Source organism: Panthera leo, chromosome F3 (assembly GCF_018350215.1).
Source record: "Panthera leo isolate Ple1 chromosome F3, P.leo_Ple1_pat1.1, whole genome shotgun sequence".
Taxonomy (NCBI): domain Eukaryota; kingdom Metazoa; phylum Chordata; class Mammalia; order Carnivora; family Felidae; genus Panthera; species Panthera leo.
Genome location: NC_056696.1, coordinates 3,358,699 through 3,382,152, shown reverse-complemented (window position 1 = coordinate 3,382,152; position 23,454 = coordinate 3,358,699). Strand labels below are relative to the sequence as shown.

The following is a 23,454-nucleotide window of genomic DNA, read 5'->3' as shown; positions in this document are numbered from 1 at the left end:
CGTCCAAGCCACCCAGGCGCCCCTAAGGATTTATTTTTAAAAATCTGGAGATGTGGGAAAAAACAGAAAGACTGATAGGCTGGTTCTATGGGGAACCTAGGCACGTGACCGCCCAGCAAGTCTGAACCACCAATTTTGCCCCCGCCCCTGTGTCAGGGCCCCAGGCTCTCAGCTGTCAGGACCAGCTTCCGGCTTCCCCAGCAACGTCTCTTTAGCTACCTTTGTTTCCCTGCAGGTGACCTGCCGCCCCCCCCCAACCCTGGCCTAGTGACATTCCCTTGTTTTCTGTCTTGGCGCGTCCTCACGGGCACCGTTCTGCTCTCCTCCCTGTCAGTCCCTTGGATGCAGGGCCCCCCACCCTCTGCTTGTCCGCCTAAACGTGGCCTCCGCCCCCAGCACCCTGGTCAGGCCTTGGGCAACGACCTGTCCACACCTAACAAATGAGGACTCATCTGTGGACAACCCCCCCTCCCAACCCCCGAGCTATTCGTTCAATTCCCACCCCGAACGAGCTAATCCCAGCTTTTCCTCCCGTTTACCACCAGGGACCGGCCCTCATCTGCTGAGACTCCCACCGACTTCTGGCTTTCCGGGCTGTGATGCCACCACCTGGGCTCTGACCGTGAGTTAGTCACCGGCAGTCACGGTGTCCGGATTCCAAGCGCCAGCGGGGGAAATGCCACCCGCGGCCAGTCCGCGTCTGGCCTCCGGGCTCCCCGGTTCCTTCTGCTCTCCCACAAACAGCCCAGGGAAAAGCAAGCGATGTCAAACGTCGAAATACACGATTTTATTCTCTCGCGACAAATACACAGCTGCAGGGCACCTACGTCATTTCAGGAACAAGGACACGGGGCCGCGGTCAGGACGGCACCCACAGGCCTGTGTTTGCTCGGCTGCCCCAGGGCTCGGGCCCGGCCGGAAGCTTCGCTGAGATGCTCTCTGTGGCCCGGGATGATGCGGAAGGGAAAGGGAGACGCCGGCCAGTCCACTCTCCCCTCACGGCACCCCGAGGTGGCCGCAGAAGGGATGACAGTGGGGCTCTCGAGTGTGGCCCCAGGGCACGTTGGTTCATCCAGGCACCGCACTGCTGCTCTTGGTGACAAGACAGCGGGGCCAGCGGGGGGTCTGCCCAGGGCCAGCAGCCCCGCACACGTCCGAGCTCCGGGCCGTCGGGCGCCCCTCGCCCCGCACACCCCAGCTGAGGAAGCTACCTGGAGAGATGACTGCAGACGGGGCCGTTAGCCCCTCTCCTGGGTGCGTCCTCCCTCCGAGCCGGGAGCACACGTCCTCCCACGAGCGGCCACGAGACGCGTGGGGTGGGAGGGCTCGGCGCTTAGAAACGGACCGAATCCAGCATTCCAACAGGATTCACTTATTTATTGATTTTGATATTAAGCCACTTCACAGCAGTAACTGCCGGAACGAGAACAGGACCCGGCTTCTAAAGGTAATAAAATAACAACGACGTCACAGACAGAAGCACTGGGGACATTCCACGCAGGGCACGCTGGCTTCCTTCTGCGGCCACAGCGGGCAGGTGCTCAGCGCCATCCCAGCACGGACTCCTGGTCCCTTCCTTCGCCTTGGCCCGCGGAGCACCCCGGGCTGTGGTGCCGGGCCGGGCGGCCTCGCCGCACCGTCCTCGTCCACACGGCCGTCCTCGGTCCCTCGGTCGGTGAGCCGTGCTCCAGTGACCAAACAACTAGAGCCAAAAAGCTGCTTCTTCCTCTTCGCCAAGTAAACACGACACTCCCTTCTCTTTCTTTCTCGTCAAGGAAAGAAAAGTCTCAGAGACATATGGCACTAGACCGGGACACTACGCGGGGGCACCCGTCACGACCCGCCCAGGGCCGCCAGCCCACGGCGCCCGGCCCGCCGTCAGATGTAGAGCTGATGTGAGGCCAAGGTGTCCATGAAAGGGCGCACCAGGTTGTCCGTGGAGAAGTAAAAGATGAGGCCGAAGGTGATGGAGATGGGGAGGGCAGGCAGCGCCTTCTTGAACACGGCCAGCAGCAGGAGGGTCAGACACAGACCCTGCGGGACATGGAAGGGAGGGGAGGGGAGGGGAGGGGAGGGGAGGGGAGGGGAGGTCAGGTCGTGACTGCCAGTGCGGATGCGGGGCGGAGGTGGGGGCGGTTAGCGACGTCGGGCTCCCCCCACCCAGGACTCAGCACTGGTGTGACAGAGTCAGACGACAGACCGCCAGACGACAGCCCGACCCCTCCTCTTCCCGGGTCCTCTCGAGGGCTCACCCCCTTGTCACACCCCGCGTGAGCCCGACTCCCAGAGCGGCCCTGCTCTACCAGACTCCAGCTACGGCGGTGACACGTGTGACCAGTGACAGAGGCCTCCCCTGGGGGACGTCTATTTATAAAGAACCAGATGAGGGGCGCCCGGGTGGCTCAGTCGGGTTAAGCGCCTGACTCTTGATTTCGGCTCAGGTCCTGATTTCACAGTGGGTGAGACGGAGCCCTGCATCGGGCTGTGTGCAGACAGCGCGCCAGCCTGCTCGGGATTCTCTCTCTCCCTCTCTCTCTCCACCCCTCCCCTGATCTCATTCTCTCTCAAGATAAATTAAAAAAAAAAAATTCTAAACAAAAAAAAAAAGAGAGAACCGGACGAGCTCCACTGAAACGCTAGCGAGGGTCTCAGCAGCTGGCACCAGAGGGGCACCGAAGCCACGTGACCCGCGGCCTCGGAGGTGGGTGCCCATCCTGCCCTGCCCCTGCCCACGTGGGCTGTGGTCCAGGGAGGGGCGGGGCTTCGGGTCAGTCCCGAGGTGGAGAAGCGTGGGGGTCCACTACCCCCCCACCCCCCCGAACACACGCTGTGGACAGACAGAACCCCTCCACCTCACTGTGCCCCGCGACCCCCCCCTTCACCGGGGCAGAGCTCGGGTATATGCCACTCAGAGCCTCCACCGCTCAGAGCTGCGGTCTCTCAGGACCTGTCCCCCAGTATGGGTATCTGGCCACGTTAAGGGACTCTAGGGACCCGCAAGCTTCTGGGGTTCAGAGCACCCCATGGTGTCTGGGGGGCGTGGAAGGCATCAGAGACCAGAGCTCAAGCCACAGCCTGCCCCTCCCCAGCTCTGTGCCGACGGGCACGGCCCGCAACTTCTTCCCGGTTCCGAGAACCTCAGCTCATCACCCCACCTCGCAGGCGTTGTGAGACCGCACGAGGCTGGCCAAGCCCCTGGCACCACCGCGTGCCTGGTCGGTAACGCGGGAGCCCCTCAGCCAGGCCTCCCCTGCTCGGAGCCTCCCGTAAGCCCTGCCCGGCCCCGCGTCATCACTCCGCCCCTGCAGGGGACTCGGCACCTGAAAATCCCCCTGGGACCAGGGCCCCCCACGAAGTCCCCAGGCCACTCACAATGAGGATGGCCACAAAGCACGCCAGCGTCGTGTTCCAGTCGCCGCTGCCCGTGGCCGCCGCCTTGCCCACCAGCACGCTGTAGAAGATGAAGTCCCCCAGGCCGAGCTTCACGCCCCCTGTGCGGGGAAGACAGAGCGAGCCGGTCAGGGTCGGGAGCCCCAGACGGCAGATGCCAGCTCACAGCCCAGCCCCTCCGCTGGATCCGGGGGCCCCGGGGGGCCCCAGTCCTGGCAGACAGCAGCAGCCGGCAGGAAACGGGGCCCTCGGACGGGCTGACCTGCCGTCTGGGCTGTGAAAAAGCTGGCATTTCTGACAATTCGGGGAATTGGCCCTTAGCTGAGTAAAAAAGAGCAAATATAACGTGCCGTCGGGGGTCGGCAGGAAGCCATACAATTTAGGGCTGAGTTTAAGTTACACGTTTTTGTACGAAATCCCACCACCTTTGAGGACGCGTACGATGCCCAGAGCTCGTCGGGTGAGCCTTCCCCTTAAAAACAGAGGAGCGTGGCTGCTAATTAGCTGACGTCTCACCGACAGTGAACGCGAGCTCGCACATCGGCCAGTGCACTTGTTAACAGGGTGAGAGTTCACCGCGGACGATAAAACTGTCTGACGAACGCGCCCGCTGCCTGGTCTCCTCTCTCTCCCTCCTCCCGGCCACGGGGGCTCCCTCCTCCAGCTGTCACTGCTGGTGCCGTCTCTGATGTAAAAGGGGGCTTCTCCCCACCACCCTCCCCTGCCTCCAGGGAGCCCGTCTCACCCCCCGCCCGCACCCTGAGCGCACGCGGACCACCTGGGCACAGATGACTTACTTTCCTCCTCTTCCTCCAGGTCGTCCCCGGGGTAACCAGGCAGCGGGGGCTCAAAGACTTCGGGGTACGAGGGCTCCCCAAAACTATCATAGGAGTCTTCCTCTGGGGGTCCAAGAACGTGACCGTCATTGCGTGAGGCAGGTGCACGGGAGAGAGACAAAAGTCTGGTCAGAGGGATCTGGGATCTGTGGGGAACCGGCCTGAGCCCGGGGCTCCCCTGCCCTCACCCCACTGGCCGGGCCAGCCCAGCCCTGAACAGAGAGGAACCTTCTGGCACACGCCCAAGGGAAGGGAAGGAGGCCAACGGACTGAGGCACAGGCTCTAAGTCCCACCTGCTCCATCCAGGAGGGGGTTTTTCCCCTCCTGCCCCCCACCCAGGGTGGTGGGGGGGAGCCAGGCGAGGCCGGGCCGGGTGCAGGGCAGCAGGCCCGGGCGACGAGAGGCTGCCAGCCTGCGACACTCACCCATCTCTGGGTCGTAGGGCAGCTGAAGGGCTCCCTGGGAGGAGGGGTCCAGCTTGGCCATGCCCACCGTCCACACCATGGCGGCTGGGGAAGGAGACGAGGGGTGGGGGGTGCCTCAGGTGCTGCCGACTACAGCTGCCCCCCGGCCGGGGAGGCAGCGTCCCCAGGAGGCCCGCGTGGGACCCCCACTTCCAGCCGGTACTGGCTTCCGCCCCTTGTGAGGAGGCCGCTGGGGGAGGGGCCCGGACACAGCCTTTCCTGGTCTTTTGGCCTGTGTGTGTGTGTGTGTGTGTGTGTGTGTGTCTCTCTCCTCACGAAACCGATGACAAGGTCAGCAGGGAACAGTCCGGGGAACCAGCGGTGTTTCCGTCCCATGGTGGCAAAACACGCGTTACGCACACGGTACCCGCGTAACCTCCGTTAACTGGACGCTTCCTTAGCGGGAGGGGTGTTCACGGGCCCGAGCTGTTCCTCTGCCGGCACTCTCGGTACCTCGAGCACCCCCGTGTCCCCCCATTTCCCTGTTCTGGTTCTAGGAATCTGGCTCCTCCGGATGGATCACGGCGGGGGGGGGGGGGGGGGGGGGGTGGTCACAGAATAGTTTCCTTTTTGTGACGGGCTGAATTCACCGGGCGCAGAGTCCTCGAGGATCATCCACGTGGCAGGTGTGAGAATCCCCTTCCTTTCAGGGGGCCAAACAGTAACTCGCGGTTGGGCGCCCCTCACCCGTCCTCCACGTCTGTATGCACACACCTCGCCGGCCCGCGTCTGTGCGCGCGCACACCTCGTGCACCCACATCTGTACGTGCGCACACCTTGCCCCGCCCACATCCGTACGTGCGCACCACGTCTCCTCCACCCACCCGACCCCTCGGCTACCCCGCAGACATCTGCTCGAGACCCTGCTTCTTCTGCTCCCTGTGGCCTAAGTCCAGGGCGGGATCACTGGATTGGGGGGGGGGGGGGGGAGTGCCTGTGTGCTCTCTCCCTCTCTGGCCCGGTTCACTCTCCCCGTGTGAACTCAAGTCCCACGAGTCCGTCCCCGTCTGGCCTACCTAGCCATGAGCATGCCTTACCGGGAACATTCTCCGCGGGGGGGCGGGGCCGCCGTCTCCTCCCCCGACGTGGCAGCCCCCGGCCCTTTCAAGGTTCAGATCCACAGCACTCTCACCACCCACACCACGGCCACTGCAAACCTGCCTCCAAGATATCTCCAGACTCCACCCGCGCCTCACCGCCTCTCCCGCCGCCCTGGGGCCGGCGCCCGCCCTCTCTCCTGGGGGGGTCATTCTGTCCCAGACCCGGCTCCACTTCCGCCCCCGACCCCATGCCTTCTGTTCTCCCTTCCCGCCACCGGTGCGATCCCACTAAAATGTAACGTCAGGTGGGTCTGAAACCTTCCAGGGGCACGAAGCTCACTCGGGAGGAAAAGCCATGTCCCTACCGTGGCCTGCGGGGGCCCAGCACATCTGGACCTGCCCCTGCCCCCTTCTGCCCCCGCCGGCTCCGTTCCCAGCACTCCGGGCCTTCGCCTGGCGTTCTGTCCCCGGGTTTTCCCGAGGTAGGTCTCTGGTCAAATGTCACCTTATGACAGAGGCTTCTCTGACCACCTTCTGCAAGACAGCACCCCCACTACCCTGAAGTGCTCAGGTCCCCCACCGAGTCATCCTTCCACCGAGCGCTCGCCTCCTGACGTATTGTCGCCTGCTTAGCTGCGGCCTCCCCTCCGGGAACGTGCGCCCCCAGAGCGCGGAGGCGGCGAACGCACGTCAGGGCACCGCCTCAGCATTCTCACACGTGGTCTCTGCTCCTCCCAAGAGCGGGCCTAGAACGTGCTTTCACGCTGGGGACCACCTGCCCTGGCTCCCACCACAAGCTCAGTCCTGCCTTCGAGATCCTGCCCTGGCACTCGGCAGCCAGTCTGTAAAGTGTTCCCCATGAGGCCAGGGCACCGCAAAGCAGGGACCCGACACACACCCGCTGAATCCATATAAACACCCAGATCCCTGCCCAGCGGCCAGACGCGCGCACTCCCGTGTCCCTTCCCTTCGGAGACTTTAACAGCCACGGAGCTGTCAAGGGAGCCCAGTGAAAAGCAAGTGCACCCTGCACCCCAGACCCCTGCCCTCAAGAGCCCCTCTCCAAAGTACCCTCTCAGGGGGTGCCTGGGGGCGCAGTCGGTTAAGCGTCCGACTTCGGCTCAGGTCATGATCTTGTGGTTCGTGAGTTCGAGCCCCGCGTCGGGCTCTGTGCTGACAGCTGGAGCCTGCTTCGGATTCTGTGTCTCCCTCTCTGCCCCTCCCTTGCCCACACGCTGTCCCTCTCTCTCTCTCTCTCTCTCAATAATAAATACTCACAGGAGTATATCAGGGCAGGGAATATGGGCTCGTTTCTCTCCTGGGCCGTTTCCACCAGCATTCTCAGTGGCCCTTTGGGGCACAGCACAGCCACGAGATCTGGGAGAACAAAGACAGCCGGGACGTGTTACAAGTGACATTTATTTCCAAGCAGCCCCAGAGAGGAGCCGGCCCGCTAACGCCGGGGCACAGGCGAGGCTCGGAGCATGTCCTGCGTGCCAGCTCCCAGCCCCCGGTTTCCAGCCATAACCCCGAGAGTCTGTGCTGGCTGAAGCCCAGAACGGGGTCTCAACGGGCGGACTGCGAACGAGGCATCGCCGTGTGGCTCGGGGACCCCGATGGCCGGCTTGCCATCCGACTTCCCTGAGCCTCGGATTCCTCACCCTCAGATGGAAGTCACGGCACCGGGGACAGAATCACACCAACGCTTGTTACACGGCAGCTAACGCTTTGGGTGCTCGGCATTTACAGGGTCCCGGGGCCGATCCCACGGCCGAGGACGTAGGAGCAAACTGCTTCCAGGGTGTCGCGAGCGCTCACCGGATGCGCGATTATCAGTGGCCACGTCAAGCGCCCGCGTCTCACGAAGGCGAGCCTCTCAGAGGGGAGACCACCCACCCAGCTTTCTTCGGGGAGGGGGGCACCTTTCAGCGCCTGCCACTCGCGTGCACCAGTGAGGGGGACTCGACCCGGACGCAGCCCCCGCCCGCAGCCTCGAGGCCCGCCTGAGCCCGCCTACCGTACACGGAGATGGCACCCAGGATGACCCACGCGGACCACTCCGGAAGGTACTTGATGAACACCAGGGCCATGAGGGCGCTGATCATGATGAGGTAGGCCTGCTGCAGGACCAGGGGGCCCTTCCAGTGGATACACACCATGCCCACCGCCCCGAAGTTCCAGACCGTCAGGAACAGCGTGGGGTAGTCCATGGCCACGTTGTAGGTCTTGAGCACCTCCCTGCGCGACCAAGGGCCAGCCCGTGGGGCGGGGAACTCGGTGGAGACACCACACCCAACCAGACACAGTTCGACACTCCCGGCTCCTCAACCATGAAGTCCCAGCCCGGGTTTTTCCAACCTCTGGCTTCACTCGCCAATCTCCCCTTCCCCGTTTCTGTGAGCCCCACAACCACCCACTTGAAGTATTTTCCGGAACGAGGTGGGGAATGTATACCAACGTCTCATCCTTGGATTGGCTCCCATAAACGTGTGCCGGCACAGCCTGGAGGACCCCGTGCCCAGGAAAAAGGTCCTTGGCAGAGGGTTTTCCCCTGTCCCTCCAGTCCCTTTGGGCCCCTGGGTCAGGCTGAGAGCTCAAATCGAGGGCAAGAGAGCACATCACTTTTCACACGAACAAGGAAGCACCCAGGCCTGGCCCAAAGTGGAGAATGTAAACTTTAAGGGATGTATATCCCTCTTGGGTTCACAGAATTCGTCCTCCGTGCTCATTTGTTTTAAATCAGCAACCGGGGGCGCCTGGATGGTTCAGTCGGCCAAGCGTCCAACTCTTGATTTCAGCTCAGGTCCTGATCCCAGGTCGTGGGCTTGAGCCCCTTTTGGAGCCTGCTTAAGATTCTCTCTCTCCCTCTCTCTCTGCCCCCGCCCCCTGCTCACTCACGTTCTTTCTCTCTCTTTCTCTCTCAAATAAATCTAAATCATCCATCAGGAACCAGGTAGGGATGGAGAGGCTTGCCGAGAGCGCCACTGACGCATGTCGAGGCCGCGGGAGGAGGGGTCGGAGGCCTGGCTGTAGGAGCGGCGACAGGGGCGAGCGAGAGTCTGGAGCCTGCCGGGCACCCCTCCCCGGTCCTCGAGGAGCCTGCTGCCTGCAGGGGGCACTTACCCGAGGTAGATGTAGGTGAAGAGGAAAAGCAGCATCAGCGAGGACATGATCAACCAGCCGTGTATAAACTAGACAACAGAAACGGGCAGAATGACCACGGGCCCCCAGCTTCTCGGGACTGACCCCCAAGCCTCCGAATCTTCGTTAGGCCCCTCTGGGACTACACTGGAAGGCACTGGGTGGCCATGTGACAGATTGAGGGGGCAAAGAAATTCACGGAGTTCTCTCAAGGTCACCCGGCAGGTGGATGGGGTGAAAAATCCCTCAGGTTCAAGCAGCCAGACCCCTGTTCCCTCACTGAGAGACAGGACGTACTGGACAACTGTCACCTATAGGCGTGGCCCTAGGCTCCGGGGAGGCAGCCAGCGGGGTTCCTGACCATGGCGAGGGCCGTCAGCCGATAAACATATAAATGTATTGACAGGTAGTCACAAGGGCTACGGAGAAGAAAACGGCAGGACAAAGGGACAGGAGACTCACTGGGACGATGCCTGTGCGATGGGGCCAGGGTGGCCCCCACTGGGGCCTCTGCTCGTCCGCTACCCCCTGGGCCCCGGCTGCAGCCACGGGGCGCGCCCGTCAGCACGACCCCTGCACACCCAGCCCAGGGGGAAATGGGAAGGGCAAATAAACCTGCCGGGGAGGTGAGGGGCGGGGTGAAGGGAGCCTGAAACAGAACATCTCACTTCTCCCAACACTGCGGGGAGGGACCCGGGCAGGTGGGATTCTGCGTCCGATCAAAGGATGGTGACGGCGGGCAGGCAGTGCGGGGTGGGGCGAAAACCGGCTTCTGCTCTGCAGCGGGCCACGCCGCCGGCCACAGGCGGCTCCGCGAGCGGTGCGGGGCCGGCGGGCAGGACGGGGCGGCCGCAGGCCAGGCACTCACCTTGTAGCAGCGGTATTTGTAGAGCACGACCAAGAAGATGGTCATGGCCACAATGACACTGATCATGATGAGGGTGTTGAGCACGGAGTTGAGGAGGCGCTGGCCCACGGAGGGCGTGTCCTCGGTGAATGGTGTGTAGATGCTGAGGGAGACGGCGGGCTGCAGACTCTGCTCCCTGCCTGCTCCATAGGGCCTGCCCACGAGCCACCCAACCTCAGCCTGGTGCCCGAGACCCAGGGGGCAAGGAAGGGGCCCCCCCAGGCCTCCCCCTCCCCCAGACCCACCCCGCGGCCCCTCCCCCAGATGCCTCCTCCCCACCGCCCAGGGCTCCTCCCCCTCCCCAGGTGCTCTCCCCCCCACCCCAGGCTCCCCCTCCCCGAGCCCTCCCCACTCCTGTTGGCCAGGGCACCCGCAAACACCCACCCCAGCCCAGGGCTCACTGGCCGCTTCCCCCATCCCGCCTGACACAGGCCAGCAGCTGCACTCGGGAGGCCCTCCGCCGGCCCCTCGCCCTGGCCCTGTCCACCTGGGGCTGCCCACGGAGGACCCCACCTGCTCTGGGGCCCCAGCCTGCCACCCCCGACCAGCCTGGGGTGGGGGGGGCCTTCCCCCTCTGCTCCTCTCTTTGAAAAAACCAACCCAAAATGAAAGGTAAGCTCCAAACTAAAAACAGTAACAAGGTTTGAAGGAGGCAGTCAGCAACCCCAGAGGAGCGACAGCCCCAGAGGAGCAGGTGACCCCCAGAGGAGTGGTGACCCCCAGAGGAGCGGGTGACGAGCAGAGGCGGGCCTCTCGCTGCCGCCCCTCTGTGCTCTTTTCACTGCAATGATCGAAACCTCCCTCGAGAGGCTGCAGGTGCCGTGAACCCGACCCCCCCCTGTTCCCCGACTTACAGCTGTCCGTTCTTCTCTGTGTAGAAGCGCACGGACTTGATGGTGGCCACCACCACGATCATGCACAGCGTCACCGGCACGAACAGCATGATCACGTGCTTCGCCCCGTATTTCAGGGTCAGCTCCTCCTCCAGGCCTGACGGCTGCCCCGGGACCCCCCCGCAGACGTAGTGGTCAGGGTCCTCGTCAAAGTCGTCCTCGCTATCCTGGCCTCTCTGTGGAAAGCCGCAGGGTGAGGGCCACGGGATGCCCCAGCGCTGGCCTGCCGACGTAGCGCACGGGCGTCTTGTGACAGGAAGCTAGGAGTTTTAATGCTGCCTCGCGGAGGTTAAGAACGAGCTAGATGCAGGAGTGGGGCTGTACTTTTGAAAGGTTTACGAGGACATCTAGGGAAGACCCAAGGCCAGCACTCACCACCAAAAAAACGGGAAAGGGGCCACAGCAGCCACAGAAGAGGGCGGGCTGCATGCCCAGGACGCGTGGCTAGTGGACCTGGAGCATGTCTAAGCATTGCCCCCCCCCCCCCCCCCCCCCCCCCCCGCCTCAGTCCAGGGACTCAGATGCCACTCTGTTCTGGTCCGGTGGCCATACTGACTCGGGCGGCCGGCCAGGTGACAGAGGAGGAAGAAATGAAACGTTCCTGGTGGATAAACCACACTCTAGAACCGTCAGTGCACGTGGGGACTCTCTTTGATGGTAAGACACTGGGAATTTGCAGAGGAGAAACTTACTCTGGACTCCTGCCACCCCCCCCCCCCAACACACACACCCCGCAGGAGGGCAGGACGCCCGCAGACGCTGGCCCGAGCCCCTGCAAGAATTTCTGTTTGGAAACCATGCGGATTCAGGGTCATCTGCGGCCTTGTTCGTTGATTAACCGCCAAAGACAAAACCAAGGGAAACAAAAATTCAAAATGACTGTGGCTTCAGTATCAGCTCTTTGCGGAGAGAATTCCAAGCCAGGCGCTCAGCTGAGAAGAAACAGAAAAGCCTAGACGAACGGGGATGGAGACAACTAAAATGCATGAAAGCCCCAGGAGACAAGGTGAAGGGGCCGTAAGGGTGGCCCCCGGTGGCCTTGAGTTGGCGGAGCTCAGAGGAGGGAAGGAGCTTTGACTTCGGCAGCGGGTCTGAGGCTGGCTGGAAGGGGAAATCCTGCGTTTTAAACACTAAGGGGCAAAACGGAGAAGGGGTTTCGAGCAAATTCAGATGTCGTTTTGCCCTGATGGGGAGGGAGGTGGTGAGGTTGGGAGGCTCTCCCCCAGAAACCCCCCCCTCTCCGTGATGTTATAATCTCCTGCCCGGTGGGCTGCAGACGACATCAGAGCGTCTGTGCCCCGCCCCTCCCCCCCCCCCCCACACACACACAAATTCACACGTTGGACCCTAAACCCCAATGTGATAGCACTTGGAGGAGGAGGGCCTTTGGGAGGTGACCAGGTGACCTCATCCCGATGGGATGAGGGCCCTTATAAAGCCCCGCCCAGAGCTCCCCAGCACCCCCCCTCCCCACATTGCTGGATCTGCCAGCACCTGAGCTCGCACTTCCCAGCCCCCTGAACAGTGAGGAAGACGTTGCTGTTGTTGATAAGCCCCCACTCTACGATACCCCGGCCCCCACCCTCCACAGTGCCTCCTGCCCCCCTCTGCCTCTGCTAAGGAAGGGGAGCCCGCGCTGCTGGGACCGGGGGGGACAGAACCATGCAGCCCGAGGCAGACTGTGGGCCCCGAGGCCGACCAGGGCCCACCGTGTGACCGTGTGACCAATCCTCGCCTACACGGTCCCCGCCCTCCCGCATCGGGGAGCGTGGGTTCCAGCCTTGAGGTCCAGGAACCCAGGGGCTGGGTTCGAGGCCTGTGGCCGCCGGCGATTACCTACCCACTGGTCAGCACCCTCTCCATCCTCCAAGCCCTGCCTGTCCTCCTGGCAGCAGCGTGGTGGGGGGCTCTCGGCTGACATCAGGGACGCCCTCTCGTCACACACTTCCTCCTCGCTGTCAGAGGCCATGAACGTGAGCATGGCCCTGCCTCAGGAAGCGCCTGCAAAACGGAGCACAGGGGGCCTCGCTCCAGCTTCCTGCCGGGCCAAGGCAGCAGAGGGCTGGGGGTGTGGCCTGAGGACCCGGACGCGGGTCCTCCCTGACAACCGCCCAGGACACGTGTGTCCAGTGGCTTCCCAGGGGCCGCCTGCGTGGCTGGCACAGACCCTCGGGGGAACGGCCCGAGGAGATCCAGGCCACGGGTGAAACACCCCACGACAAAAGTTGAGGCCACTCCAAACCGCACGCTCGTTCGTCCGATCAACAAACATCCACTGAGCACCGACATTGTGACATCAACCATAAGCCTGCTGGGCTCCGCGGACGTGAAGATGAACAAGAAACACTACCATCATCCAAAAACAAAACAAACAAACCAACTCGAGGCTCGGCCAGTGGAGCCATCCGACCCTTGATTTCGGCTCAGGTCATGATCTCAGTTTCCTGGTTTCGAGCCCCACCTCGGGCCCTGAGCCGACAGTGTGCAGCCTGCTTGGGATTCTCCCTCCTCCTCTCTCTCGGCCCTCCCCTGCTTGTGCTCTCGCTCTCTCTCAAAATAAATAAGCTTTAGGAAACATTGGGAAAAAAAAAAAAAAAAAAAAGACCAACAATCATCCAACGTGACCGGTTACATAACCTAAGTGTTCACCAAGAGGTACAGAAACCCAAAGGAGGGAGTCAACCTCAGAGATCAGGAACGTCTTCTAAAGAAGCCACCAGCCCAGACGGAGACAGAATGTTCCAGGTGGGAGGAAGGGCAGACGGCGCGAAGAAGGAACGTGCCAGTCAGGGCCGTGGAGGTGTGAGGGCCTCCTGTGCCATGTGAGGGGGTGTCCGGCCCCCCCGGAAGACAACGGCGGGAGGTGGACAGACGCTGACTCACGGGCAGCAGGGTGGATGCCCGTGAGGGGACCGGACCCTGAAAGGGCTGGGAGGACGCCGGTCAGCCCTGGATGTGGGGGAGAAACACAGGACAGGTTCCGAGATGGCAGCCAGGCAGGGAGCCCCGGGCAGGGGACAAGCCCGTCTCAGCGAAAGACGGAGTCTGGTCCAGGAACCAGTTGAAAAGGGTCAGGGAGGGGCATCTGGGGGGCTCAGTCGGTTAAGTGCCCGACTTCGGCCCAGGTCACAATCTCGCAGTTCGTGAGTTCGAGCCCCGTGTCCGGCTCTGTACTGACAGCTCAGAGCCTGGAGCCCGCTTTGGATTCTGTGTCTCCCTCTCTCTCTGCCCCTCCCCTGTTCACACTCTGTGTTTCTCTCTCTCTCAAAAATAAATAAACATTAAAAAAAGGGGGAGGGTCTGGGGTGCAGGGGAGCCGCAAGACCACGCGGGATGGGCATGTGCGTGTGTGTGTGTGTGTGTGTGTGTGTGTGTGTGTGTGTCTGTCTGAGAGAGAGGAAGTACAGCTGAGGGCAGGACCTCAGGGAAGGCCAGGCCGGAGAGTCTACACAGCAGGGATGCCTGCCCCCACCTCACTGTGCTGTCCCCAGCTGGAGTGTCCTTACAGCAGTAGGACGGGAAGCCAGCACGGCAGAAGGGCCTAGAAGAGCGGCAGACAACCCCTGGTGGACCAGGCTGTCCCTGCCTCCCCCTGGGCAGGCCTGCTCTCCCACCGACGCCCCCAGAGGCCGTGGGGACGCTGAGAGTGCACGCGACCATGCGGTCACCCCCGGAATGTGTGATTTCCACACAAAGCAGGTGCCTTCTACCGTCAGCCAGCCCTGCCCTATTTGAAGCCGGTGACGGGGGCCGTGGCCAGGGTGACTCCTGAAGGGACCCCACCTCCATCCCCCACCTGTGGGCACAAGGCAGAGCCCACACCCCTCCCGAGGCTTCACGATGAGCCAGCTCCCCTGACCCAGGGCAGACAGACAAAGACCACGTGACTTCACTCACAGGCAGACTTTAAGAGACAGAACAATCGAACATACAAAGAAACCGGCCTTAAACCCGGAGCCCAACAGGGGGGTTGCTGGGGGGAGGGGCGAACAGGTGAAGGGGAGTAAGGGACAGTGGACGGGAGGCACACTGAGACACGTACGGAATTGTCTAATCGCCACAATATACAGCCGGGGCTGATATTACACCACCCTTCCATTATACGTCCATAATAAAGAAAAACAAAAGCTCTAGCAGCAGAGGAACAGAAGCGCCAGAACAGGGAGGGGCGAGCTTCTGCAGTCAAGATCAAGATCGAGATCGGGAGGGGTTGCCCCCCTCCCAGGGAGGGGCAAGGGCTGAGGCCAGCGGCGAGGGGCCAGCCAAGGCTTCTGGGCAGAAGCAGGTGTCCACGGTGAGCTTTACAAAAGCAGTGTGCCAGCAGCACCCTCGGGAGGTGGGGGGCTCCTCCCGCTTCGCTGCAAGCCCCCCCTCCCCGGCACCAGCCTCAGCTCAGGGTCACAGGAGGGCGACTAGACCCGGGCACCAGCCCCGTCTGGGGTGGGGGGGGGGAACACGGCTCAGCAGCCCCAGCACGCTGCAGGGCCTGGGAAGTTTCAGGCTTCGTTCCTTCATGTGTGGTGACGAAAAACACCATCTGGTACAGGTCTGGGGGGGGGGGGCACCTCAAAGTCCTCCCCCTGCGAGTCTCGGTGTCCAAATCCTGAAAAAACAGCAGCTTGGACCCGGCAGCTGTCATCACCCATGGCGGCAGTCGTGAGTTCAGTCTCACGCAGGGAGGGGCACCCGAGACGAGAGCTGGTGGCGTCTTCCCAGGCTAGATCATGACACCCCGTCCGGAGCAGGGCCGCGGGTGGGATGGGCACGACACGGCATTTCCCGGCAGTCACTTCTAGGGATGTGAGTTGGCAGTACAGTCTCCCTCCTCTTCCTCCCAGGCCCCCCGGGGTGCCTGTGACTGGTCTGAGCAGGGGCTGGAGGGACAGACCTAGGGTCCCCACATGCAGAGCATCACAGAAGGCAGGGGGCAATCTCAGCCTTGAGAACCACAGCAGCCGCAGCATCGTGGGGGCGGGAGGAGGGGAAATGTACAGAGAACAGAGATGCTTCTTCAAAGGAGAAGGGGAGTTGCTTGGGGAGGGTGAGGACAGAGAGGCGGGGACCAAGTCCTGGGGTGCCTGGGGGCTCCGTCGGTTAAGCGTCTGACTCTAGATTTCAGCTCAGGTCGTGATCTCACAGTTCATGGGTTTGAACCCCGCATCGGGCTCTGCGCTGACAGTGTGTAACCTGCTTAGGATCCTCTTTCTCTCTCTCTGCCCCTGTGCCGCGCTATCTCAAAATAAGCATTAAAAAAAAAAAGGTCCTTCCAATTTCCATTTCTTCAGCCAGTGGCCAGCAGCTGGCAAGACATTCCCCAGAGAGCATTTCTGCCCCAGCGTTGCCCTGCTGTTGGGCAGGGGGCACTCACAGGCTGTCAGAGCTAATTCAGGTGTGGCACCCTCACTGGAAAGCAAATGCTCCCTGGGCAGATTCCTCCCTTATCCGGCTCTTTAAATGGCTCTTTAAATTCCTCCCAAGCCTTCCCTGAAGCCGGGCCCAAGACCCCCAGGAGCGCAGGCCCTGAGGGGCTCCCTCGGCTGTCAGAGCAGGGGGGTCTATCTAATCACAACCTTCTGGGCCTGGTGGCCGGGGGTCACAGGTGAGGTGCCTCTCAGAGCCCTCAACACCTGACAGAGGACGCAGGACTCGGGAAGGTGCTGCTTCTCAAAGTGGCCCAGGCCACCTGGGGCAGGGGTGGGGGGACACTGAGCACAATGACCGGGGAGCCGGGCACTGCTGTTCGTCCCCATTTCACAGTTGAGGAAACAGAGTCTAAGACGTGAGAGGTTCAAAGTTACCCTGAACCCAGCAGTCAGGGTCTGCACTCTGAACACCGTGCTAGACCACTTACTGGAAGTGCGGATCCCCAGCTCCGTTCCGACCAAAGGTCCGGGGGTCTGCACTTTGAGACGGTCGCTGGGTGACCGTAGGCTGCAGTCAGACCTTCCCTGGGGCTGCCGGGCCCTGGAACCCAAGCCCAGCTGCCCCCGGGCCCCCAGCGCAGGGATCCAGTCCACCTCTCTGTCCCTGTCCCTGGCGCGGCTCAGTCGGGAGTGAAAGAAGGAACAATGCCTTCTCCTGAAAACCGTCTGACCAGAGGGTGGCTGGGGAAGCACAGGGACAGCCACCCGCGGGAACAGGAAAGCGGCAGGGGGAGAAGGCAGTTCCCAGTGGAGAAAGTGCCCAAGCATTTGCCCACCGGGGACAAGAACGGGGAAAAAGTGGACTCAAAACACCTCCAGCACCGCCAACGGGACCGGCCTTTCTGAAGGCAGTAGAGATCGAAAGCTTTAAAAAAACATCCATACCTTTTGGTCCTGAAATGCCACTTCTCAGAATTTGTCCTAAGAAAATAATAAAAGATTTCCATAAAGACCCGTTTGCTGTGGACGTTTCTAACTGTAAAAACACTGACATGCCAGAAACCCTGTCCTGGGATCTGGTGAGGTTTATCCCACGACTGCTTAAAACGTCACTCCAGAGAACAGTTCACAACAGGAAACAACGCGACAGGAAACCCCAGGTAATAGACACGAAACTTCATACACAACCGTTTGAATTTTCTCAGAAAGCGAACGTATTTGAAGGACTGGCCAGATACAGCGGTTACCTCTGGATGCGGAGACCGTGGGTCACCCCGCGTTTTCCTGCATCTCCCACACCTCTTACACACATGGATCGTCTGTGGTTTTATTTTGTAAGCCGTTAATTTTTCAGTGGGAAATACCAAGTAGCAACTTCCTTCCCGTCTGCGCTCTCCTGCGTCCCCTCGCTGGACTGGGGCGCGGGGCGGGGGGCAGGTGGGCCCCGGGGTCACTGTCCTCCTCCTCGGAGCCCCCCTTTTTACCTGGCTCCTGGAGAACAGAGCAGCTGGCAGACACTCCTCCGGTTTCTCAGTCGGAACTGAAGCCTGATGCAACTCTGAAATCCCTGGAGGGAAAATCACCATCACCACCCAAATGTACGCGGTTCGACAACCTTTATGCTCGGTATTTGTGCACATCAGAGCGCCGGTGACGTCAAAAACAACCGGCCTGGGAGGCTGACTCCAGCAGGCGGGGGTGGGGCCGATCGGCTCTCCCGCTGGTGGCAGAGTCCTACCAGCCACATAGCAACCAGCCCTCCGCGCTGGAGGAGGGGGCCGAGGAAGGCGCAGAGGGCGGACGGGAGGGGGGGGGGGCAGCCCTTCCCAGGGACCGAGCCGCCGCCGGAGGATACAAAACCCACACCGCTTCCGCCCATTAATAGCTGAATGGGATCGAAAAGCTGAATTAGCCAAACCAGGGGAGTCTGACCCAGAGACTTCCCCCAACGTGCCTGTGTCAGCAGCTCCTGCGATTATCGAGGAAACCAGGAAACCCGGTGACCCAGCTTCCTCGACCTTCTTTCCATCGCAGAGACATGTGAAGGCTCTGACCTTAAAACGGGAGGCCAGGGGAGCTCAGTAGGAAAGAAGACTGTAAAACGCCATCGTAAACACCAGTGCCTCGCTGGAGAAAGAAAGGAGTAGAGCACTGCTCCCAAAGCAGATGGGGGGCGACTGCGTTTACCACTGATGCGGCTACGGAGACAGGTCAGGGTCCTGCTACCTGCCGTCCTTCTGCAGTAGGCCTAACCGGCCGAGGAGCCCTCTCCTTCAGAGAGGGTGGCGTGGGTCTAAACAGACCGCTTTCTGTGGTCACGAGGCTGCCTCCCAGCACTCCCACGACTGCCCGGAGGCTCTCGCCTTATACCAGGGCAGGGTTTACCAGGGAGAGAAAATTCCCTTAGAAGCCCCCACACCTTCCCTGCCTGCCTGTCCCCGCTGGCCCTGGGCAACTGACCAGGTATTTGGCCCTGGCTGACCGTCATCCATCTGTCCATCCACCCCAGCCCTTACCGTGACGCACGTCACTTGCCGGAAGGTTCTCCCAACACCGGGAGGCAGCCTCGGCCAGAGTCCCGTAGGGACCCAGATCAGAGGCCACAGGGGACCCTGATGGGGCCTCCTGAACCTCGACCCAGGCTCTGTATTTACCTCTGCCTGCCCTTTTCTGCCCAGAACTGTCTAGGCCCCATGAAGCTTTCTCTTGTGTCGTGAAGCAGCCTGGGAAGGGGGCAGTTTGGGGAAAGGGGTAGAGGTCTGGCCCTAACATGCCACCTTTGAGTAAGACCCAGGAAAAAAAGGTTGTTTTAAACAAGAAGCAGCAATCCGATCACCCAGCTGTGGGATGTGAACCGCACACTCCCTGGCCGCGCAGACTCAGACAATTTAACGTCACACGGCCGTCCCCTCTTCTGGAACAAACAGAACAGGCACACCTCGGGAGAGTGACGTGGAAAAGTAGAGATAATGTGTGAGGTGACTGGCACAGAGCAGGTGTTCGGCCAATAGCCGTTACAATGAAGACGAAAAGGAGGGGCACAGATAGAGCGAGAGGGGACAGGGACAGGAAAGCTGCTGACACCCCCCCCCCCACCCCCCGCGGAAAGCTACGGATGTGCTAAACCGCCAGGCACAAGGGTCGTCACCAAGGTCACCCTTCACCCAGGACCCAGGGAGACACCGTTTCCACCTAGCCCCAGCCCAGGGCACTCTGGCAACATGAGCAACTTGTCAAAGGACAGGGCATGTCCACGGGACCGATGCCAGAGCTGGCAAGGACCTTAAAGGCCATCCGGTCAGTGCCCTATTTTGTACTCAGGAAACTGAAACCCAGAGGGACAAAAGGCACGGCTGAAGTGCCATGACCAGAGCCACAGCGGCAATTCGGGTCTCGGGATGGCCGACCCGAAGTACTCGTGAGGCCCGCACACTCGGGGCGTGGCCGAGAGCTGTGGTCACACAGGCGGCCAGCACAGCATCCCGCGTGGGCTCTCTGGGGGCACCCCCATACTTAAAAGGCACGTGCCTTTGCCACGGGCAGGTGTGTGTCTTTACCACCCAGCTTCTCCGAAACACCGGCGAGAGGTCACAAATGCCTCCTGGTCACTGACTCACTCAGTCCCTCTCCTGCCCCCAACCCCACAATGCCAGCCTGGAGGCCTCTTCTGCTACTGGGGCTTCGCATGGTGGAGGAGGGCGGGGAGGGGCGCCGGGGGTGGGGACTCCCATGTGGGCGTGGCCTGGGGGGCAGGAGCCAGAACACTGCTTCCAGGGGTCAATTCAAAAGGGAAAGTGAGAGGGGCTCCTGGCTGGCTTAGTTGGCTAAGCATCCGACTCTTGATCTCAGCTCAGGTTATGATCTCACGGTTTGTGGGTTCGAGCCCCACGTCGGGCTCTGTGCTGACAGCTCGGAGCCTGGAGCCCGCTTCCCATTCTGTCTCCCCCCCCCCCTCAAAAATAAATGAGTACACATTTCAAAAAAGGGTAAGTGAGAAAGCGTCCTGCAGCACCAGTGAATTAACCAGCGACAGTCACGTGCTCTGTGTGCCTCAAACCTGATTTACCAAGAATACTCCTGAGGCGAAAATTCTGGAGACCTGACGTTAACAGGAAAAACAGAATACAAACCTTCAACTCCAGCTTCCTGCCTCTGATGCTTTAATAAACGAACACATGGGCGTGCGTGGAGTGCTGTGAGGAAAGGCATTTGACAGCGGTGATCTCTGGGCTGAGAGCTGATGGGTGACTCTTTAAAAAAAAAATGTTTCCTGAATTTTCTAGAGCAAACACGTGTTCCTTTCATCTCTACCAAGTCAAGACTTTGCTGGTTAAGGTACAGCAGAAAGGTGAGCGCCCTTTCCAATTTTCTTCCCATGCTCCAGAAGACCCCATTTTTGGCAAAGACGAGCCAGCCTCCTGGCGTCCCAAGGACTGAAGACGCTGAACAAAAATGATCTCCTCCCTGATGTCTGGTCTTTCCCGAAGAGTGACTGGAACTTTCTCTTTCCCCAGACTTTACCACGGCAGCCTCGCCATCCCCAGGCCTGGAGGCCAACGCTGATTACACTGAAGCCCATGCCCGATCCGACCAGCTCAAGGTGAGGAGAACTTTCCAGGCCCTGGCCAGAGACAGCCTGTGCCAGCCTCGGAGCCCTGACATTCCTTCCCTCAACCCTCCCCCAGCCACCGGAGTCAGGGAACAGGTGGAAATACTTGCAGAAACACGGGTTGTCCTGCCAGTCGCCAACTAAACAGTGTCCAAAAGTCAGAGCAACAGCTGAGAACAAGCCAACGATGTCTTCCGTAGAAACACGCACGTGACCCCCCCCCCCCCCCCCATGCACACTGTTTTGGTCTCTTTAAACAAATTTTTTTTTTTCTTTTGCTCTATCAGGTAGTTACTAATGGAGAGCGCAAAAAAACGTCCTGGGCAGTTGGGGCGCCCGGGCGGCTCAGTCGGTTGAGCGTCTCACTCTTGGTTTTGGCTCAGGTCATGATCTCACGGGTCATGGGTTCAAGCCCTGCATCAGGCTCCACGCTGACCGCTCAGAGCCTGCTTGGGATTCTGTCTCTCCCTCTCCCTCCGCCCCTCCCCCACTCTCTCTCTTCTCTAATACAATAGATTTTTGAAAATAAGAAAACAAATGGGTGCCTGGGTGGCTCAGTCGGTTAAGTGTCCAACCTCGGCTCACGTCATGATTTCGGGGCTCGTGAGTTTGAGCCCCGCATCGGGCTCTGTGCTGACAGCTCGGAGCCTGGCGCCTGCTTCCATTCTGGGTCTCCCTCTCTCTCTGCCCCCTCCCTGCTCACTCTGTCTTCCTCAAAAATAAAATAAACATTAAAAAATAATAGTAATAAAAACAGAAAAAAGAAATGTCTCGGGCAACAGTGCAGGAATACGGGGGCAGGGGGCGCATGTGGGAACCTCCTGTGCAAAAACTCGAGAGTTAAAAACCCAGCCAGCTGGGTTCAAATCCCGGTGCTCAAATCCCAGGTGGCTTAACTCCCTGAACCTGTTTCCCGTTCTCTAGAGGGTAAAAGTAATAGCGACCTCAGTGTGATCGGAAGTGTAAAGAGGTCTGTGGTAACCACTGTCCCCAAAGGGCTTTTTCTCATATATGACAAACCCACAAAGTAAGACATGTTATGTCACGATCATCATGGGTAACTCAGAGGCCAAGGTAGGGGGAGTCTCTCATTTGGCAGACCCCTCCCCCCCACCACCGGGTGTGCAGTGGGGCTGTGAACAGCCATCGGGGAGCTGAGGGGAGGGGTGACAGGCATGGTGACTGGCACCAGGCCTCCTGTGAGTGGCAGCCTGTGGCCGGGCTCTTTCTTATCCCACTCCTTCTCAAACAGATAGGATCCGGGCGTCTGTCTCCCGTGCACACAGCGAGTAAGACTACTGACTTAGTGCACACCTACTTCCACACCAAACCTCCAGAATTTTCCCTGGAAACCTGAAACAACACCTATCCCACTCTGCAAAAACGCTCCACCAAAGCCCCACCCCGGGCCAGCTCGACCTAAAGGTGCCCTCACCCACCTGAGGAATGAACTTGGACAGCCAGCTCTGAACTGGCGCCAGGACCCACCCCCCTGCCGCTTCACCAGCGGGGCCCAGGACACACAGCTGTTGACACACCTCCCCGCTCCCACCAGGCCACCTTCACACGGAGGGAAACCTGAGCCTCCCACACCTGAAGCAGCTTATCCAGAGCCTTTAATTACTGCTGAAGGTCCTGGCGGCCAGCACTGGAGGCTCAGGCGTCTACAGAACGGACATCAAGGGCGTCGGTACCAGAAGCCCGGGTCTGTCCGGAGGGGGGACAGGCTAGGAAGCCCAGGCTGCCGATTCTGAGCCAGGCTGGCTCTGCAATTGCTGCGGATGGGGTGCTATCTCCATGCGTAAATGGGGGTGCTGTCGGCCCACCGGACCAACGGTTCACACCTTAGAAAGGGGACACCCATTAATTCAATACACAGGAGCCCTTCATCCAGCTGTCAAAGGGCTGAGGCCCGGTGCCAGGGCTGGACAGCAGAGCGAGACGCCAGACAACGGGTTCTAAGCCTGGCTCTGCGCTATCCTACCTGGGTGGCCTTGGGCAGTCGCGTTAGCTGTGTGGGCTGAGTTTTTTCATCGATAAAATTGGGGGCGGGGACTAGCCTCTGTGTCAGGCTCCTTCAGCTTCAAAAGCTTGATTCTGGGAGTCTCCCCACGGCTGTAAGAGCCTGATAAAAACAGCCAAGCACCCCAGCACCGAGGACCACGATCGCGGTTCCAGGCCCCACCTGCGGTCGGTTCCTCCCCCGGGCGGGAAGACCCTCGCCTCCCCCTGCCCCGTGACGCAGAGCTCGGGGCCCGGTGCCGCAGGCCCACCGGACCGGGCGCCAAAGCGGTCCGAGCGCGGGGACAACGCCGGGCCCGCGCCTCCCAGACCCACGTGCGCTGCTCCTTTAAATGCCCGACCCTTCGGCACCCCGCGCCGCGCCCACCCCTAGCGGCCCGGGAGGCGGGGAGGCGCACGCAGCCCGGCGCAGGCCGAGGCCTGGGGGCCGCTCCCCGCGCTCCGCCCACCCCCGAGGTCCCGGCCGGGCCCCGCCGCCGCTCCCCTGCGCGCTCCCCTCTGCGCTCCCGCGCCGGCCGCAGAGGCCGGACCCGGCGCGCGCACGGACTAAAAGCAGCTCAGCCGGGGCAGGGGCAGCCGCGACCCGCCGCGGCGAGGAGCGTGCGGGAGTCAGCGCCCGGTCTGCGGGTGGAAGCTGCACCCGGGCCGTCCGCTCGGCGCGAGACCCGGCCCGGCCCGCGCGCCCCAGCCCCGCCCGCTCACCTGCTCGGCCGCGGCGCTCCGGCGCTGTTTACGCGGCTGGCCGAGCGCCCGTCGGCCCGGGCCCTGGCGCCGGCGCAGACTCCGCC

At 61.3% G+C, this 23,454-nt stretch overlaps 1 protein-coding gene across 5 annotated transcripts; it reads right to left on the bottom strand.

The window, feature by feature from the left end:
- Positions 1 to 616: 616 nt before the first annotated feature.
- Positions 617 to 23,454, bottom strand: PSEN2 (presenilin 2). Of its 5 annotated transcripts, none has more exons than XM_042925461.1 (13): positions 23,369 to 23,446; positions 17,520 to 17,602; positions 16,981 to 17,016; positions 12,513 to 12,673; positions 10,634 to 10,848; positions 9,741 to 9,933; positions 8,855 to 8,922; positions 7,749 to 7,969; positions 7,010 to 7,108; positions 4,653 to 4,736; positions 4,188 to 4,289; positions 3,373 to 3,491; positions 618 to 2,034 (listed from the first exon to the last, which is right to left on the bottom strand). In XM_042925461.1, exons 4-13 carry the CDS (start codon positions 12,651 to 12,653, stop codon positions 1,879 to 1,881), a joined length of 1,398 nt encoding a protein of 465 aa, XP_042781395.1. In that variant the 5' UTR covers positions 12,654 to 12,673; positions 16,981 to 17,016; positions 17,520 to 17,602; positions 23,369 to 23,446; the 3' UTR covers positions 618 to 1,878. The 5 variants fall into 5 exon arrangements, with proteins under 5 accessions (XP_042781399.1, XP_042781395.1, XP_042781400.1 ...); XM_042925466.1 differs by having other exon boundaries at positions 9,741 to 9,882; XM_042925464.1 differs by lacking the exon at positions 23,369 to 23,446 and adding an exon at positions 20,166 to 20,826.

What these genes read in the sequence shown, in the direction of transcription:
- PSEN2 (XM_042925465.1), bottom strand. Translation starts at nt 12,653, where the DNA reads ATGCTCACGTTCATGGCCTCTGACAGCGAGGAGGAAGTGTGTGACGAG. An exon ending in CCCTGCCCTGATATACTCCT is followed by an intron (nt 4,737 to 7,009) that starts GTGAGTATTTAT and finishes CTCCTTCCCCAG; the next exon opens with CCGCCATGGTGTGGACGGTG. An exon ending in GCTTTGTGGCCATCCTCATT is followed by an intron (nt 2,035 to 3,372) that starts GTGAGTGGCCTG and finishes CATGTCCCGCAG; the next exon opens with GGTCTGTGTCTGACCCTCCT.